Below are 15,104 nucleotides of genomic sequence, written 5' to 3'. Positions count from 1 at the left end.
GCGAGCGCCCCACGGGTGCTCCGCGCCCCCCCGGCGCTGCAGGGGCGGCGTGGCCCTTCCCGCTGTACCTGCTGGGAACGCTGGGGCGTTTATGGGGCAGCAGGGTACCATGCCAGCAATATCGATTCGTGTGTAACGTGGCTGAAACTTGTGGTGTCGGGGAAGTGCAAGCTCAGGAGTTAAGCACAACATGACCAGAACGAACAGGGAAACCATTATGGGTGTCTTGTCTGGGGGGTTAAAAAACTCGACCCTTTTAGGGGACGTTCTGTCTGAAGGGCTGTGCCCAGGGATGAAGCACAGAACAAAGGTGTTTCACTCTGCGGTGGCATCCTGGGCAAGGCAGAGGTGCCTGTAAGAGCTCTGCACCTGACCTGCTCTTCCTCACCTCTAGAGCTTTTCCTCTTCCGATGCGCTCGAGCTCCATGTGGGGAGGTTTTGCCTTGCCGGCGGCTCCGAGCCAGCCTGTGGTCCAGGCCAGAGGCGTTTGCTGTGCCGCAGGCCAGGTGAGCTGATTGTGAGGGCGAGTAGCAGCACAAGGGTAAACTTGGGTGCCTTTGTCAGGAAAAATTCCGATCCAGACCTCAGCATTCAAAGCTTGCAGCTGCTAAGCTTGCATTAAGTGGCTGTAGAATGCGTGTTGTGTATGCTGCGTGTTTTGGTCAGGGCAGGAACAGCAGCAAGTACTTTTAACGCTGCAATTAATAGGAGCAAGCAGCATATCACCATTGCAGTTGCTATAGAAGAATGTCAGTAGGCATTCTGTTGGTATTTTTAAAGTAAATCTTGTGTGAAGAGCAGACTTAACAGTGCTGTATTTTCGTACGTCCGGAAGTGAGCAGTTGTGGTTGATAAAACTTGATTAATGTTGTTCATCTAGTGGATTCCTCCAGGGCCTGCTAAACCTAAAGGAGGTACTGTAGATGTCTAGGGGTGATTTCATACCTGTAAAATAAAGGAACAGAACAAGAAACACAGCATTAAATAGCGGTCCAGTACTATTTCTAACTTTGGATAGAAGTGGATTGGAATCTGATCTGGTTGTGCTATCTCCTGTAGTAAATTAAAAAAAAATATTTGTGTTGTTTCTTCATCTATCAAAAGTTTCTTCTGTATAGGAGAAGCAGTAGAGAGAACAGCTAATGCTGCTCTTTCATTTTGGGACTCCACTTATCTGGAGGGAGGCAGCGTTTATTGGGATTCTGAAGCTTGGTTTGAACACCCTGTCAGTTACTTGAATCGTGTTTTTTGGCAAAAATATTGTCAGCAATGAAAAAAAAACCCTCTTGAGTTCTGTGGCAAGGCACGGTCTGTAGCGTTCCCAGGTAGAACAGACACCCAGGATGTGACCTTGGAGTCTGTCACCATTGAATAGGACCAGTTACTTCAGAGAAAGAAAATGTGCATTGAGGACAAACATGCCAAAAGGTGTAGCAGAAACTTCCTCCTGAGACTGCTGGAAATGCTGCTGCTCCGCATCTGATGCAGGAGGAGGATGAAACGGTAGACAATGCTGAAGTTTTACTTACATAATGGATCAGAACTAATTTTGTTGCTCGGTAGCTCTGCAAGGATGGCTTTATGGCTGTGGTGCTTTACTGCAGAAATAGTTTTACCTGCATCTCTTCTAGAATCTCTTACCTTGGTGTGCTAAAATGTAGAAAAACACGAGGAAAAAATGACACTGGAAACATTCCTCCCTCCCGATATAAATGCAGAGGTTCACATGACATACCGGTGAATGCACATATGTCTGGCGTGGCTGCCGTTGCTAAGGGAGAGTAAGTATTTGTTTTTAATCGAATAACGTGCAGATGGCAACGCAGAGCTTCCAGAATGCAGGCTGTGACCTTGAAAGCTGTGGAGAGGCTTGTTTTGCAGCTGACTGCCTTCTCCGCAGTTTTTGTGTGTTATGGATGCACGAGCCTCCAGAAATACCCCAAAATGTATGGGGGTTAAATGATGGTTAATGCTTTGCTTTGCGTAGCACGTTTTGGTTCTTTTTCTAATCTTTCAGCAATTACGTGATGTTGTCGTCTTCTGTGGGGCTGAGGAGGGAAGAGCAAAATGCAAATCAGCTGTCAAAAGCTGAGTGTGTGTAAAACTTGAAAAATACAGCGAAGTTTTCACGCCTGGTAGCTTTTTCCCAAGAGATGCTGAGTTGTTGTAACTTCTCATCCATTCATAAATGCAAAACTTCTCACCTCTCTTCCAGATTCTGTGATGGAACTGTTTTTCCAACCGAGAAGTGTGACTGTACATACAGTACACTGGCAGTCGTGTGGCTGGAGTCGGGCTGTTATCAGTAACTTTAGTGTTAATGAAGAGTTTTCTCCATTTTGGGGTTCTGCATCTTAACTAACCCTTAAATACTACTGATGTGTAATGCTAATTTGGGATAAGTAACCTCGCTAGCTGAAGGGAGTTGGGAGAGAGTTCCCTGCAGTTACTTCTCGGGGCTTTGTGTTTGAGCTACACAGAATAGCTGCGAAGTTTAATGAACCACACAAGGTATATTGATTGCTCTGTGTTGCTGAATTAGGCTTATGGGTTTCTATATGTTTATTTTTTTTTTCTTTCTCTTCGGCAGCTGCGGATAACTGTGTGGTCCTTGTGTACGAAATCTGTATCTTACATCAAGTATCCCAAAGCCTGTCAGCAGGGTAAGCGTCACAAATCTACCACAGGAATGGTATTTGTTTAATACAGCAGAAGGGAAGGTGAATTTGCTGTGTGATGAGGGAACACGTGGGCTCTGGCACCCTCCCTGCTGAGGCGTCAGCTCCCCCTCAGGGACGCGTGTCCCCAGGGGTGGTGCCTGGGTGCCACCTGCTGCAGTGCCCTGGGATGTCCGCAGTGCCTGAGGGCTCTCATCTGCCTCTCCCTCAGATACCTGTCTTGGCTGTGTTTGCCTCTGAAGGGTCCTTTAGACATTAAATTAAGCTGGATGCAGTGGTGATGAAAAACACTAATCCCAAGTGGCTTTTGTCATCTTTTACACGTGAAGAGACTTGCAGTGGAGGCTCGTGTCGGGGCTGTCGAGCCACGTGGCTCTGGTTAGCAGCTTCCTGCCTATATAACATCCCACATATGACAAAGACAATTATGTATCCCACAGAAAATAAGAATAGATGAGGACGGGTGCCTGGAAGTTGGTGGAGTACCAGTGGTTGCATAACTAATCCATTTAGCCAGGCTAGCTGAACAGCTTGTTTGGGGTCTGGGTTTTATTTAACAGCCGTCTGTCAGCAGTCAGGGGGTTTCTGAAGCAGGCTGCAGTTCTGCAGAACCTGCACTTAGAAACGGCACGTGCCAAGCTGACGAACTGCCGACAGAAGCAGATTACTAACGGCGTGCCTTGCCTTGATGAATGTGATCTTCCCTGAAGATACTCTTCCTCCTCTTTTCACTTCTTGGAATTGGGAGTAACTGCTTTTGATTGAAGAATCACCAGCTCTTCCGTCTTCTTTTCTCTCTGCTGAACCTTGGCTCCCTGGCAGGGATAGCTTTCACGAAGGACGGCCGCTACATGGCAGTAGCAGAAAGACGTGACTGCAAGGACTTCGTTAGCATCTTTGTGTGCAGCGACTGGCAGCTCCTGAGGGTAAGAGGTGTCCTTGCCTTCCGCAGGTCCCGCTCAGGCTACGAGCGATGGGCCACGCTGCTTTAGCCTCGTTCCCTTCGGGTTTAGCCTCACCAGTGCATTTTCTCCCCAGCACCTGGCTCCTCCTCTCTTCTGTTCGGGGGGGCCAGGCTGTGCTACGTGTGCGTAAGGAATTTCTGATGGAAAAGTTCACCTTTAAATTCTTGCATGAGCTTATTTACAATAAATATGCTACATTAATAATAACAGAAGTATCAAACGCTTGATAAAGTGATCGTTTGGAACGTAGAGTATAAACTGTTGTATTTTCTGTTTAACAGTGAGACCAGTCTGTGAAGGACGCACACGAGCGTGTCTTAAAGGACCGCGTAGATCTGAGAAATTAAACCCCATTAAGAACAAGTCTGTACATAGTGTCACCTCTGAGTCTCATTAGCAATATTTGGGAAATGCCACTAAATGCTCATCATGTTCCCAAGCTCTTCCCTCATGATCCTGTCCCAGTCTTTGAGGCAAGGAGTTAGGCTGGCTAGATTTCTTGACTGGTTCAGTGTAAAAACTTTTATTTTATTACGAAATGCTGTTCGTTTTAAGGTAGATCAACTCTCTGCCTTTACAGAAGAGGGAAACCGAAGGAACGGTGAACGCAACATGCTGTTACAAAAGGGAATATTTCTGTTCCTGTGCTGGCATACAAAAGGCTTTTTTGCCTTCGTGGTAGCACTGAAAAGGGTAAAGCTGAGGACTGTGTTAGGTCAGATGCAACACTGTGTGTTAGAATATTTCAAATGGGTTTGTTTTTTTTTCTCTTGGGGGCAGCATTTTGACACCGAAACGCAAGATCTGTTTGGGATTGAATGGGCTCCTAATGGCTGTGTTCTGGCAGCGTGGGATACGTGTCTGGAGGTATGAGGAAAAAGCAGATTGTGTTCTTGGAGAGTTCGAGTGAGTTTGTAGCTGCTGTGTATAAAGCAGTAACTAAAATAACTAATGTTATAATTTTTTTTTCTTTTAAAAATAACAAAAGCTGAACTCGCACCGTTTTAAATATTATAATTGTATTGGTAATGGACGTCCTTACAAGTGTACATCAAACTTATGTAAATCCTTAATGTCAGCATATTATCTTACTAGCTTACTTCCTAATTTGTCTGGAAGAAAACAACTTGATTGTAAATGTTGCAGAAACCACTATGGAAATAATGAAAGAAAAATGAACGAATTCTTCTGTAGGACTCTTCTATCTGAGTGCTGGGCTGGAAGGGCCGTGGCTCGGGCCCCGTGGGCCTGCTGGGCTCTTGGGCTCTTGGGCCAGGCTGGGTGTGTTCTGGGATGCCAGCAAAGCCAGACTGGAAGCCCAGGGCCTCTTGTCTCAAGTCACAGATAAGAGAGCATTCCCTTTTGTATTGAACGTGCTGCAGGGAGAGTTTGGAAGGAAGGGGTTGGCCTGTCTTGTGGCTTTTAGCAATACTGTTAGTCTTCAGAATGAATCTCTTCATCTTCCAGTATAAAATACTACTGTACTCCCTCGACGGCAGACTGCTCTCCACCTATCGGGCCTACGAATGGTCGCTAGGCATCAAAGCCATCGCCTGGAGTCCCAGCAGTCAATTTTTGGCAATTGGCAGCTATGATGAAAAGGTAAGAAATAGGGTTTATTTTCTATCTGAACCATTTGTAGAACTTCGTTGCAACAATTTTGTCTGGCAATGCTTTCTTGAATTAGGTGCGTATCTTGAACCACGTCACTTGGAAGAAGATCACAGAGTTTGAGCACCCAGCAACCGTTGCGAGCAGCAAGACCGTAAGTACGGCCCCGCAGTCTGTTGAATCCTCATCAGTGCTTTGACGCTGCTTTTGTATCTGAAAGATGCTAGTAAATCCATTTCATTCTGGAGACCTTGCTTCTTCCACTCCTGGTGTGTAAATAGGGCCTGGGAAATTGCATGAAAATCTGGCGACTTAAGGAAAACTGCGGAATCCTTTCAAGTTCAATGAAATGCACACACACGATCCTCTCAGCGTTAGCGCTAATCAGGTCTCAGATGACTTCTGTCATAGGCTGCTGTGTTTTGATGTGTCTGGTGGTTGCGTTGCAGGTTGGGGTGTGCAGTTGATGACAAACTGGGAGACTTAGCAGGAGAGCTTTGTCTCAGCTTTGTTCCATTTGTGACTTCAAACAGCGTTGGAACTGGGTTGTGATCAGGTTCACATCTTGTGTGTACAAGCTCCCCTAAAGAGCTTTTCCTGTAAACATCTGTCATTGTTTGCTTTCATCCTCGCATACATGTATACACAAGGCCAAACAGATTCTGGGGAGCTGGCAGCAGGCAGAGAGCTGCAGCTTTTGTTCCAAAAATCACAAGCTGTTCCCATCCAGCAAGGTAAAAAGCAGACGCGGTGTAGTAGTGCTGCCGCAGAGGAGGGAGTGTTCCTGCGGCCTCGAGAGTTACCTGGGGAACTTTGTCACGTGCACGTGACTCTGGTGATGCTTCTTAACCAGAAGCAAGGCAGGATCCATTAAATGGGCCTCAGCAAAACTTCTCATGACTGAAAAATGTCCTTACGCCCAGTTAGGTGTGAAACAAATGAAAACAGCTCTGTCAATCAGTACTACCCAGACAGGAATTCAACTGGTGCATTTTATCCTGGTGCTTGCTTTTAGGAATAATGTGTTACAGGCACACTATTAAAATATCTTTGCTATTTCCTTCTGCGGTGTTGCACTTTATTTGCATTTATTGATGATGGTAAAGATTCTTTGCAAAAGTGAAATCTGTGTTCCCGTTGTAATGAAGATGATTTATTGTGCTGCCAGGTTTAGCTCTCAGGAACAACGAATGAGGTGTACTCTGGCAGGCTCGTTCTCCATAGACTTCAAGGTTCATTTATTTGTCACGGGAGTGTTTTCCTGATCGTGGTTCCAAACAGCAAATGATTCACTGAAAATGCTGGATTCAGTGTTTGCTGGCTGAAGCCCTTTCCCCCACTGGTCAACTAGGGGATGCTGAGACATAATACACCTGAAACCGAGTCAGTGGGATGTGGATGATTTGGTAATAGCCCGTGTTCAAGTTCTCCGAGGCCCTTCTGTAGAACTCTCACTTGTTTCTTTGTAGATTGTGTATAAAGAAGTGGAGAAATCCCCATCTGTTGAAACAGAGAGACTTTCTTTCCCTCCAACAAGAGCACTGGCTAGTTCTCTCTTCAGCACACAAAGTAAATGTAAGCCAAAGTTTACTAAAACGAGACACTTGAGTTTGCCATGCAAAGTCTTTTTAAATAAACATCGGAGGTGAACTCTGCCTCTGGAAGAGCTCCCTGGCTGCTCTGCTCAGGGCTCCCGCGAGCCCAGGGGCAGGAAGCCCCCGCTGCAGGGCAGCCTCCCGCCACGGCGCTCTGAAGGCAGGTTAAGGACTGGTGGGATGTTGCAGAAAAGAATTATAATTGCTTGGGGGTGGAAATGGCAGCCAGATCTCCGTGTGGAGCTGCTTGCAGAAATTGTCTTAATGTGGCGTGGATTTTTTTTTTCCGATTTGCTCCATCTATGCAATGTTATTTGATGACTTAGTTTAACTGCAGATAATTGCTGGAATCAGATGAAATATTGCAGTTGAGAATCTTACCATGGTGTGTGGCAGTTCCAATAATTTAAACAATCAGAAGGTGTTACAGTCTTGCTGTCTGTTTTGGGATAGCGTTTGATCCCTTGGGTATGAGGTTATATAAAAAAGCAGAGCATGAAGAAGGCCGTTTGGCTTTTGACTAAGAAGCTGTAGGTGTAGCCGTGCTTTAAACTTGCCTCCAGACAACAGGCTTTGAAATATTAAACAGATGGCAGGCAACGTACGATTAGTAATTTTTTCTATTTTTGTTACTGTCTCGTTGTTTGTGGTACTGTAAATCAGTTGTTTTTCATTGGCGTTTGCTTGAGATACTAGTTAAAAGGTAATGGAAAACTTTTTTTTTTTGTGGTAGTTTAATCTCAGACTTGCCTGGATTTTCAGCTTTTTTTTTTTTTTGTAGAAGAGTGAGAACAGTAAACTGTTTATGTGAAGATGCAGTATCTTAAAACAATTGAAGTTTTTGATAGGAACACCTTGGAGAAGAGTAAAATATGGTCCTATCACTTCAGAGAGAAGGATTATTTTTTTTTAGCAGTTGAAATTTAAATATTTTGTCCATTCGGGCTTGCTTAATAAACTATTTTTATTTCAAATTCCAGATGACGTTTCCCAAGTACCAGTTTCTTTACAGCATATCAAACCAGTTGCTGACAGGGCCAATCCCAAAATGGGAATCGGGATGTTGGCATTCAGTCCAGATAACTGTTTCCTGGCAACCAAAAATGGTAAGTTCCTACTGCCCTGCTCGTTGCGTGTGGTGTGTTTTCGTAAAAGAAACGAGGACAAAAATTGGTCAGTTGTTTTGCACTACGGGAAGACTCATGGCCCTATTTAAAATCGGCTCTCTGCTGTGCAGACACGTAATTGCAGAGGAAATTCAGCCTGTGTCTTCTGGCGTACGTGAAGTATTGCGAGCTGCCAGCACTGCTTATCAGCACCTTAACTCAGTCTTGGCTTTGTACTTAATGAAAATAGCATGCTTTTTGTATTTCTTCAGACGTATGTGAGCTCACTGTATTAGGAAATGAAAGACACAAATCGTTCCTCCTCAATTTACAGGAAAGGTCTCTTGAAAGGCAGGATTCTTCACAACCTCTAGTAGGGGGGTTTTACTCAAACAGTGCAAGTCATGGAATGAATGTTTCATCTTTCCCTGCGATGGCCCTGAGGGGCTGTTTGTGTCTGGATGCAAAACCCAACAACAGCAGTATAATTGGGAATGATTCGATGAAGCCAGTGAAGGACTCCAAGACAAAGTCACTTCTTTTATCCTTTTTTTGCAATATTTCCAAGGAGGGAACTGCTAGGCAAAACTGTAGTGGTGTTAAACCTGGGGTGTTCCAGAATGCTTTGTGTTGTGTTGGACCTCAATGCGCATTTCTTCAAAGAAACAAAAGCATCATCCTTTTATCCTTCAGTTATTTACGTGATCGCCTCTTCCTTTTCTGACAGATAACATTCCTAACGCGGTGTGGATCTGGGACGTTCAGAAGCTGAAACTGTTTGTAGTTTTGGAGCAGCTGTGTGCCGTCCAGTCCTTCCAGTGGGACCCGCGCCAGCCCCGCCTGGCTGTGTGCACAGGGAACAGCAAAGTCTACCTGTGGTCGCCCGCCGGCTGCGTGTCGGTGCAGGTGCCCATGGAGGGTAAGGCTGCTGCTGGAACTTCACAGGCCTCTTGTTTCCAAAATATTTTTCCACTTGTAAATCAGTCCGAGCATTATCATGTAAACGGCTCGGATGCGTTCTTGGAGCTTTGTGAAAACGGGTATTTCTGTCTTCAGAAAAGAGGAGTTCATAATGAGATGCAGAAAACATGATGAAACAGCACAGACAGAACGCAGGGGCTAACAGCAGTTTAATTGTTGCTTTAATTGTGTGGTATGTTGAGTGTTTTTTCTCAAGATTTATATTCATACCAGTTTATTTACACAGAAGCTGTAGTTATACGTTGAAATAAAGACTCTGAAGCACCCATAATGTTTTCAAAATGCCCCAAACCAACTAAACTACAACAGAACACTAACAAGGAAAAACGTGTCTGGTAAATCTGATGCAGAAAGACAGAACATCCCTGAAACTGAACTCTAAGTCAGCCGGAGTGAGAAGTTTTACGGTTGGCAGTAAGTGATGCAAGGCCATCAGCTAGATCACATAAAGGCCTTTCTGCAGGTTAAATAGAAATTTGAAAGGCTCAACTTTTTCCCTTCCAGACAAGGCAATGTCATAAGGGTATGCAGCTCTGCGCTGGTGAACAATCTTGTGGCATCGACTTGCATTAAAATGACAAGTCCACAAAATCCGTGCTCGTATTTGGAGTGCAACGTAACTGTAGGTTTGGGGATGCAGTTCAGCGGCGCGCCTGCACGGCTGGATTGGAGGCCACGCTGGCTGCGCTGCCCCAGTAACAAACGCCCTGCTGAGGCCTCCAGCCTGGGGAGGGTGTTTCTGCAGCCTGTGGCTTACTCCAGGTACCTCTTCCTGGAGCTTCTCACCAACAAACTGCTCTGTTCCTGCAGGCGACTTCCAGATCGTGTCTCTCTCCTGGCACTGCAGTGGAGACTCCGTGGCACTTCTGAGCAAGGACAACTTTTGCGTGTGCTACTTAGAAAGAGAAGAGGTAAAATAACAATCATTTGCATTAAAAATGCTCACCCATTTGAGGAAGAATGAGGAAAGGGGTCAAACCCTGTTGCCCGATCTGAAGTTTTTGTATTTATAAATTATTTATTTGAAGGAGCGTACTCAACCTCCGCTCTGAAGTACTGTGATTGCGTTTGAATGAGGTGACGCAGCAACTAATGTGTAGAGGACGAAGTCTGGATTGCAAGAAAACTTTTTAGCGTTGATTAACTTTCTCTTGAATTTTGTCAACTACAAACCCTTGTTTTCTAAAGTTGTAGCTGTGTGTATATAATGTATAGCTCTTATTTAAGTTTTATAATTGCCAATAAATATTTTGATAGTTACAAACTTGGTATGACTCTCACTATGCACCCGCACTCCTCTGTTCTAGCCTCTGCTTCTGTGCTACCAGAGCTGAGATCCTGGGGCCCTTTATCCCAGCCCAAGGAAACGGCCGCTCGCGCACAACAGTGTACAGCTTGTATCTGGTCTTGCAAGACAACAGGTTTTAATGGTGTGTGAGAATTAAATGTTGTGGCAGAAGTAGATGCATCAGTAAGACACTTGCTAGCAAATCAGTTGTTAAAGCAAAACAAGTTCTTGGTTCAGAAAGCAAATGAAATCGTCTGTAAAAATTTTGCTTTTCCAGACTGGGATGTTAACAGGTGATGGTAATTGTGCCTGGCCTACCATAAATTTATTATACTGACCCTTTACAAAAAGGATCATAACTGATACTTGAGAATTATATATTCCAGGCAGCTGAAATGGGAGGTTTTGACCCAAAGTGGAGCGGCCAGTTCAGCCAGGAGAGAGCCGTGGGAGCGTCCTTTACCCTGCCACCGAGTAGCCAGCCACCGTGTTCTTCGCAGGCAGGGAGCCCGCTGGTCAGGAATTCACTGGGTGTTTTTAATTCTGCTATTAATTTCAGCCTCCACAAAATGAAGAAGGAAAAACAAAGTGGGTTGAAATTTAACTTTACTGCAAGATTAATGAAAATAGACATCTTAAAAAATGCATTGAGAGGGGCATGCAAACTGCTGCATTCCATCCTAAGTTTCCTAAACACACATCTACTTTAAGTTCGATAAGAACCGCAGCGGCACAGCGTTCCTTCGGCACTGTAGTTGCACGGATCAGGGCTCTGATAAAACGGCGTGTGTAAGTCATACTCCATGGCAAAGCTTGTCAGAGTCACCTCATTTCACTTGTTGTGTCTCTGACGCTGCTTCTGAGTTTCCTCACTGGACCTTTGGTGAGATCTGGTGCAAGGATATGTAATTAAGACTGACGTTCAGGGCTTCAAATTTTCTCTGTCTCCGTTAAGTTCTGCACTGCTGCTGTCCCAAACTATAGATTTAAACAAAATTGCTTAAGAATATAAATCTAATCAAAATAGAATTCCTATTCAGTTTTATAAATAGTAGCTTTGAAGGCAAATGTGTTTGTGAGGCCTTTGGCAATATTCTCTCAAGGCTTTTTTTCTTGCTGCAGCCATAGAATGCATACATAAGAAACTAGTAAGTTAGGCTCGGTTCTTAGAGGGAGGTAAAAAGCTAATAAATGTATATTCAGCCATATAGTTCAGTTTACAAATAGCTCACGTGCTTCTGAGCAGACGAAACAGCACAGCTTGGGCAACATTTGCTGACTCTGTTTTGCTAAAGAATGACTGACACAGCTTTCAAAATTCTGAACAGGCACTAATCAAAATGCAAAGATTACTGTAATTGTGAACACTAACGCCTCTTTAAACAATACAAATCAATCCCAAGCACACGACGTGATTTGACACCATCTCTAGGGCCGGGAGTGTAAGGGAGCACCAACGGTCTGCTCTGTCCTGGACGCTTGTGCGGAGTGTTTGTAGCAGACGCCAATCGCACTTCATGAACAGGGAAGAACACGTAGTTAGAAATGGAAAACGCCACCAAGAACCGGGAAAAGCTGTAAATTAGATACAAGCCAGGTGAATGACAGTACCTGTGTCTGCTTCAGATTGATCTGACCCAGCCAGGGCCCCCCGTGAACCGCCAGACCTACGACCACCCCTCGGTTCCCCCGAACTCCCTCGCTTTGATTATCGAGCGTTCTGCCACACAGCGTGCTCTCCCCAGGGGACCGTGATCAAATCACCTTCCCTCGAAAAGATTAAATGGAATGAATTTTAAAATGCAATGAAATTTAAAATCCAATTTTGCCCCTTGTCATGGAGTAGCCCAGCTTGGCCTCGTTGTTGATGAAGGACATCAATCCCAGGTAAGTCTCGATCAGAAGAGGACGCTCCAGCACTAGCACGCCGTTGGCCCTCCCCGGCAATGGACACTCCTTATGGGCTTTCTTCACAGCTTGAATGAGGTGAGTTTTAAAGTTTTCCATCTGAAAGAAAACACACCAAAAAATCACCTTGATGTTTTTCCATGGTTTTAAAAATTGTGAGGCAAGCGGCTCCTGCTGTTGCACTGTAAAGGGTGAACGCTGAAGCTTGTGGATCTCATGTGCCATTTACATTCTGACACTTAATGTTCACTTCACCCTGGAGCACTGTTTACATGTAACTACACATGGGCTGGATGTGTCAAGATTTATCTAATCTTATCTAATACTGTTTATTTCTGACTAGTTCTCCTGCCCTTATCTCCGGTGTGTGAACTTACATCACTACAGTGTTCTGTTTTTAAGGAAACTTTCAGAGGAAAGCAACTATTGGGGGGGGAAAAAAACCCAAGAACCGCCTAAGTGCAGGTTTACAGTTAGCAATTAAAACTGTTTAATTGGCCAGCAGTCCTAGAGGAAAAGCCAGGCATCAGCCTGCCAGGTAAGCAAGAGTAGGAATAGCCCCAAGATCCATTTTCTTTTGGATTTCACGGGATTCTGCACTTCTAGAAGTTTCAGCTTCCTTCTTGTGTAAACCATTTATGGCCAGCTGGCAAAAACTCAGTTGGGCTGCCCTGCAGCTCAGAATCTGGGGAGTGGGGAAATGTAGCTTACAGCTCTAAGTTCTGTCTCTCCAATTGAATGGCTTCTGTTTAACTGCTCTATCTTTTCAAAATAATGAAATCCAGCCCAGGAGATCAACCAGCCCTCTAGAACAGGAGAGGTGATGTCCTTACTAGGCAAAGGGCCGCCACCTTCTCGTCAGCGTCTGCCATTGGGTGTTCGGTGAAGGTGACGTACGGGATGTTCGTGGACCACGGGTTCCATCTGTTTATGAAGGAGGCCCGACTCTGCTTGTCCCACTGAATGCGGATGCCGACACCTTCTCGCCTGGTGTTGAAGACAGCAGAATCAATATGGTAAGATTTTTTTCAAGCCTTTGAGGCAAGTTTAATTAGAAACGTACGGTCTGAAAAAGACCTAAGCTGCAAGCTGAAACATAAGCTTGATAGTTCTTCCTCTAGAACAGTAATAGAAGGATTCAGCCCCTAAACTACACAAAGGTCTGTTCTTACAAGCCAAGTGCAAACAGGTTACACTGAGACACCCAGGACACAACCCCTGAGCTGTGTTGCCCGTGACAGCCCATGCTTACGTATGACCTGCCGCTTACATGCACCTTCCTAGTCGTGCTGAGGTGCTGCTGCTGCTCACTGCGTTACAGAATGGGGGTGCACTTCCACTCCCAAATCCCTTCATCGTCTCTCGAAAGCCCTCGAGCAACTTGCTTTTAACATGGCTAACAGTCCCAGCACAGCAGCAGCTACTCTGGGGTGGCCTAATGACCCCTCACTAATTGCGTGTGAAGTGACACCCACGAGAGGAAGAGTTCTCCAACTTGCCCAGTGGTCAGCGATGAAGGTTGACCGCTCAAACCATTACAGTAACGCTACGAGAATGACAATGACCTTACGGTATTACTACAGCAACTCGCCTGTTGAGGGATTTAGGTGGGAACTCAAACTCTCCCACAGAGATGGTATCGACGGCGCCGAGGGAAACCCTGGTCACCTGCTGGCACTGCAGGCTGATGAAGTTGTACTTGCAGATCAGGAGGGACCAATCCGTGATAAGAACAAGACGCTCCTTCTCGTTGTTCCAGTGGTCGATTCTGGTGAGATAACGTGACTGAGCTTTAGCAGTTTTGATTGCTGGGTAGAAACAACAGCTTGACAGGTAGAAGGGCCACTAAGGAGAACAAATCTAAGTCTTGGTAATGCTGGATTTTCCGTTATGGCCTTTGCTTTGAATCAGCAAGTCTGACAAGAGGTTGAATGTCACAACACAGTCATGCTACAACACAGGAAAATACTGGGAAAATCAGAGGTAAGTCTGGAGAGTGCTCTAGTGCTATCTCCTGTTATGTGAGAACAAATGTTACTTAATGGGGCAGACGAGTCTCCAACAACTCTCCCAGTGTTTAATAACGTCCTGTATTGGCTAAATTATTAACTGCATGGGTGCACGTTCAGGGGAGAGAGGTAGTTCTACTCAGCTGTGTGATCTGACAGTGTTTTCCTCTGTGAGAACAGTCTGTACATTCAAAAATTAGTTGGTTTCTTTAAATTTTGTGAATAAAAGATCTCACCTTTCCCTGAGTTTTGCCAGACCACGCTGTTGAGCCATCACAGCTGTAATACTATTTCATCCTTAGGGCGACCTAAGAGTAGGTTCATCTTTTCAGTCTTAAGGGTAATGAACTCAGCTTTTAAACGACCACCTTTGCAATCTGCTACAGTTTATTTTTAATGTTATCCATTTAATTGCCTTTCCTGACAAAAACTGTCTGTCGTCTCGACAGGAGCACTGACGTAAAGCTGGCGAGACCGAAGCCGCCCTCGCTGTGTGAAGGTGAGTGTGAGGAGTGAGGCCAGGCCCTGGGCTGGAGCATCCCCCCGGCCCCGCCGCCCCTGCCTTCTGCTCGCCACGGGGGCTGCGCGGGGCGTGCGGAGCCGCCTTGTTCCCCGGCAGCGGGGCTGTGCGGCTCTCCCCCAGGCCTGAGACCGTGGGAGTTCCGCCAGCTTCGCGCCGCTTGTCACGGAGCCTGTCTGGGTGCGCGGGCCTGGCTTGTCATGAGGTGGTTTATGGAGCCACGTTGGTCGCTTTAGCGTAGGAATCCTGTGCGGTGCCGGGTTGCGTAAGCAGTGACCTCGGGGGCTTGGATCTGGATCCTGCCCTGGGCTGGGTTCTACAGAAACAGCGTCGCGGTTCAGCCCCCCGGGCCCTTCGCGGCGTCTGGGGCCGGTGCACCCGCGGGCACGGATCCTCAGCGCGTGGCTGCGGCAGCCCGGGCCCGGTGTCCCCCGGGCCGGGGC

General features: G+C 45.9%; 2 protein-coding genes across 2 annotated transcripts in view; one reads left to right on the top strand and one right to left on the bottom strand.

Moving 5' to 3' along the window:
- Positions 1-11,602, top strand: part of WRAP73 (WD repeat containing, antisense to TP73) — a gene marked incomplete at its 5' end in the record, with an annotated part of 16,906 nt that extends 5,304 nt beyond the window's left edge. The window contains 9 exons of the mRNA XM_026862955.1: positions 2,591-2,663; positions 3,501-3,604; positions 4,424-4,510; positions 5,111-5,245; positions 5,331-5,408; positions 6,724-6,829; positions 7,830-7,955; positions 8,683-8,874; positions 9,747-11,602. Of these exons, the coding sequence (XP_026718756.1) occupies positions 2,591-2,663; positions 3,501-3,604; positions 4,424-4,510; positions 5,111-5,245; positions 5,331-5,408; positions 6,724-6,829; positions 7,830-7,955; positions 8,683-8,874; positions 9,747-9,856 (1,011 nt within the window). The remainder of the gene's footprint in view (positions 1-2,590; positions 2,664-3,500; positions 3,605-4,423; positions 4,511-5,110; positions 5,246-5,330; positions 5,409-6,723; positions 6,830-7,829; positions 7,956-8,682; positions 8,875-9,746) is intronic.
- TPRG1L (tumor protein p63 regulated 1 like) overlaps positions 10,817-15,104 on the bottom strand; it is a 6,307-nt gene continuing 2,019 nt past the window's right edge. Inside the window, exons 2-4 of the mRNA XM_026862954.1 lie at positions 13,724-13,977; positions 12,966-13,119; positions 10,817-12,231 (exon numbers count right to left, since the gene is read on the bottom strand). Coding sequence (XP_026718755.1) covers positions 12,037-12,231; positions 12,966-13,119; positions 13,724-13,977 — 603 coding nt within the window. The 3' untranslated portion in view covers positions 10,817-12,036. The remainder of the gene's footprint in view (positions 12,232-12,965; positions 13,120-13,723; positions 13,978-15,104) is intronic.

This window comes from Athene cunicularia (assembly GCF_003259725.1).
Source record: "Athene cunicularia isolate RWA chromosome 21 unlocalized genomic scaffold, athCun1 chr21_part1, whole genome shotgun sequence".
NCBI classification, from domain to species: domain Eukaryota; kingdom Metazoa; phylum Chordata; class Aves; order Strigiformes; family Strigidae; genus Athene; species Athene cunicularia.
The sequence above is the reverse complement of the archived record's forward strand: the minus strand, read 5'-3'. Positions and strand labels throughout refer to the sequence as shown.